Source organism: Anopheles moucheti, chromosome 3 (assembly GCF_943734755.1).
Source record: "Anopheles moucheti chromosome 3, idAnoMoucSN_F20_07, whole genome shotgun sequence".
Classification (NCBI taxonomy): Eukaryota; Metazoa; Arthropoda; class Insecta; order Diptera; family Culicidae; genus Anopheles; species Anopheles moucheti.
The window spans coordinates 42,245,049-42,249,103 of NC_069141.1; the positions used below are offsets into that span (position 1 = coordinate 42,245,049).

The 4,055-nt window shown below is 41.5% G+C and overlaps 1 protein-coding gene across 1 annotated transcript; it reads left to right on the top strand.

Moving 5' to 3' along the window:
- Positions 1-1,281: 1,281 nt before the first annotated feature.
- Positions 1,282-3,046, top strand: LOC128305035 (neuronal acetylcholine receptor subunit alpha-5-like). The gene is made up of 6 exons (XM_053042313.1): positions 1,282-1,348; positions 1,422-1,576; positions 1,683-1,831; positions 1,908-2,284; positions 2,373-2,525; positions 2,610-3,046. The coding sequence occupies exons 1-6, from the start codon at positions 1,282-1,284 to the stop codon at positions 3,044-3,046; spliced, it is 1,338 nt and encodes a 445-aa protein (XP_052898273.1).
- The last annotated feature ends 1,009 nt before the right edge of the window (positions 3,047-4,055 follow it).

Genomic DNA, 4,055 nt, shown 5'->3' on the forward strand with positions numbered 1-4,055 from the left:
GATTTCGAGTGATGGAGCTACTATCGAGGATGCACTCGAAACATTTCTGGAAACTTACCGTTCTACACCAAATCCACAAACACCAGAACACAAATCGCCTGCAACGATTATGTTTGGTAGACAAATTCGCACATGTTTGGAATTGATACGTCCAATCCCTAAAGCTGAGCCCCAAGCAAACATCGAGCCACAACGCGGTTTTCGCCGAGACGATCTTGTATATGCTAAGCTTTATGCAAGAAACGATTGGAAATGGACCCCAGGTGTAGTGGTAGCAAAATGCGGAAAAGTAATGTACCGTATAAAGATTAGCGACCAGCAGACTATTCGCAGGCACATAAATCAGCTTAAGCGGCGAACCACTAACAGTCCGGAAAATACAAGGTCGGTTGCGTATCACCGGTTGCCATTGGATGTCTTGTTGGACGCTTGGAATCTGCCATCATCATCACCATCGTCAACTGCAGCAACGACGACACATTCATCCTCAGTTGATCCATCATCATCATCATCATCGGCAATAGAGACAACGACGCAATCATCTTCAGTTGTCCCGCAATCATCCGGCTCGTCCTCGCCCCCAGCAGATTTATCTATAGCAGCATCTCCATCCAACACAAACGGTAATCACCCACGAGAGATGGAACAGCAGCTACCGCCACGCCTCTCCTCTAGAGATAGAAGAGCTCCGCGTTGGCTAGACCCGTACCTGCTATATTAAAGGGGGGAGATGTTGAGCCTGACATTCGCGACCTTCTAGGTTTTTAATTTGCGTAGCTAGATATTACTACTTGAAGAGAAATGATCCTGTTGAGATTGCGTACTGTCCATTTCCGGTGAGATACAGGCGTGACTGCCAACGTGCCAACGTTATAACGTAGCCTAGCAGAAAATGCTAATGTAACGTTTTGGTGCTGTCATACCTAAAACATACAGTTTTTGTACAATTTTCAGTGTGCAACTGCAACTGTTCTTCCTCGGATCGAAGTTACGAATGACGTCTTTTCACATCGACACAGTTGTTTCAATGTACTTGACAGTTTTACTAAGAATCCAGCTGTTATCTCGCACTATCATGATGGACCTCAATTCTAATAGTTTGCAGTCCACAGCATGAATGGGCGTTTACATGATTTAATTATAAATAGGGCGAAGCTGTCGCGAATTGCACATACCAGTATCGAATGGATGTAACTGAACTAGTATCGTAGAGATTGTTACTCTTTTACACATTCCATAACCGTGCCGTGTAGGTTTATATAAGCTTGTGATCAGTAAAACATGTGTAAGGTGATCTTTCTTCTTTATGCAACAACGTTTTGTGTGATTCTGCTAGTGAATAGCGTGGGTAAGGGTTTAAGCGATCTCTTTCACAATTACATGGTAGATGTTTTACTCATCGACGTGTTTCCCATTATCAGTGACAATCAATTGCGTTGGCGAAACTTCATCTATAGAGGAGAAACTTCAGCGGAAGCTGTTATGCTCAGATTATGACAAAACACAACGCCCCGTTAAAAATCATCAAACTGCAGTAAATGCTACCATATCCATTGAATTGAAAGAGTTTTATGTGGTAAAGTTTTGAATTTTTTTTGCTTAGCTCATTTAGTTGCAAAAAATAATAATACGACTGATGCTATATGTATTCTTATATGTATCCTATACGTGTTCCTTCATAGTACGCTAGCGATTTCCTACGTCTATCCATGTCTATGAACATCAGTTGGAAGGACGAGTATCTCACCTGGAACAGAACGGATTATGATATAGAGAAGGTTATCATCAACTTCAAAGAATTATGGCGACCAACAATCGAGATAACTGGAACGTATGTAAGCCAGTTTAAACGTGTACATGTGCAGAAAAACGACTCATTCAATTTTTAACTTCCATTCTACCATCAGCAAAAAAACTGGCGTTCTCGATAAATCCTGCTATGGTCATACATGTGAAGTGGTACTTAATGGCAGTGTTACATGTGTTTCAACATGTAATTATGAGCCGTACTGTACCAGTACGAATGCAGACTGGCCGTTCGATGTATTGAAATGTACGATGCATTTCAGTAGTTGGATGGAATATTCGACTCAGCTGAACCTCACAGCGGAACCAAAAGTATTGATAGATATAGCTAAAGATAAATATAAACGATGGAAATTATTGTCTGCCGAAACAGCATCAAGGAATGATATAGATCATGAAAGCTTTCCGTTAATTTCATTCATAACTACTTTAGAAAGGCACATGGGGGTTTATCCTGCCATCATGACACCTGGATTTAGTAAGTAACGAACGAAGTATTCAACCAGCTCTTAATATATAGCACTTTAAATCATTCTTATTTATTCCGGTTGTATGGATCTGTACAGTGATGGTGGCAGTTAATTTAGCAGTGCTAATGATTGACACTACCAGCTCTGACAGGCTGCATATTCTTACGGCAACGTGTTTGGGCCACTATGTTTTTCTGCAGTACTTCTACTGGCATCTGGCATACAATAGCAAAGATGTTCCCAATATATGTAAGCTGTTCTACTCATATCAGTGCAATTCTACTCCAAACATGTATCATAAAGTTCTTTCGCTTCTTTTAACTTTATCTTTAGTGCTGTTCTTCCGTGACTCGCTGCTTATCAACGTGCTGATGTTAATTTTCACCATCGTGTTGAGGCATACTGCACCAAGAAAGAACAGCTCAGAGCGATGGATGGACAGGCTAGCACTAAGGGCAGCTTCTACTACTATGGGACGCATATTGTTACAAGCTGATACCGTGATCGACCCAAAAGGATCACGGCCATTGGAGGAAAGCCAAACGGAACGGGAACACAACCGACACGCGGAAAACGGTACAAACGGTGATACAATCAATCTAGTAGTTGATGGATATGACCGCAATAATGCACCTAATGCAATAATTGTGAGCACTGAACAACACCGAGCCGATTTAGGGATCATCTTCATGGACCGGATAATGCTATTTTGCTGTACGATTTGTTATGCTTTTATGCTTTTCAATTTGATACCGAAAAAAATGTTATAGTACGTGGGTACAACATGTGAATTCATTTACCAGACAATGTTTTGTTATCATAGTGCAAATGTGATTAAACTAAATCGTAACATTTGCATTTGAAACACAAGTCAATTGGCCTTTAGCGCCCAAGAGTATGAAATGTACAATGATGACAAAACAAATACTGTTGCAGCCCTACGTTAAATACTGTTGCCGAGACACAGCTTATCCGCACGCTCGATGTTTTCTGGGAACTGACAGCATCCGAGGCGTAGCGGATATAGTCGTCTCTGTCGCTAGCTGTGGTGTAGCTCTCTCCCTGCTGGTAAAATTACGTCCTGTGATGTGGCGGGAGATGATTCGGATCGTGATCGACCGGCTACAAGGACGTGGATCTAGCACGCGGCACGATCGCTGATCGTTGTATTCGTTCAATAAGTGTTTTTATGTACGGAGTTTGTTAAGTGTTAATAAATAAGTTTTACCTCCAAAAAGACACAAAAAATACAAATGATGTTAACGTTCCCCTAGTATTGCTCATGCTTGCTCAAAGTGCTGGAAAGTCGCGTTACTCTCTGCTCTGAGTTGGTTGACAAACAGATATTTCTGGTGCGGCGAGCAGCGATGTTTTTAAATCTGCGCTTTATGTTAGTAGCTGATGTTTGCCATCCCGTAGAAATATCACTTTACACATTTCGGTTCAATTGTATGGTTAATAGCTTCAATACTATTAATTCCTCCAGAGGCATAGGGGACTCAAGAATTTGCTTTAGAACATAATTTTATGGTACTTTCATTTAAAAAAGCCTGCCTTTTAACTACAGCAGCCATTCAGTCTAACACTTGCACGAGGCAAGGTTACAAGATTTGATTTTCGGGGCCCGTTTTCTATCACAACTAACCTATTCTTTTCTACGTAACAGTTTTCTTCATGTCCTTTAGACGACGGTGCCAAAGGTGATCGGCTACTCTGCCTAAGAAGAGATCCGCCAGTGTTAGAAGGCGAAGCGCCCAAAACTCACATTTCGGCACACAG

What these genes read in the sequence shown, in the direction of transcription:
- LOC128305035 (XM_053042313.1), top strand. Translation starts at nt 1,282, where the DNA reads ATGTGTAAGGTGATCTTTCTTCTTTATGCAACAACGTTTTGTGTGATT. An exon ending in TCTGCTAGTGAATAGCGTGG is followed by an intron (nt 1,349 to 1,421) that starts GTAAGGGTTTAA and finishes TCCCATTATCAG; the next exon opens with TGACAATCAATTGCGTTGGC. An exon ending in ACAATCGAGATAACTGGAAC is followed by an intron (nt 1,832 to 1,907) that starts GTATGTAAGCCA and finishes TTCTACCATCAG; the next exon opens with CAAAAAAACTGGCGTTCTCG.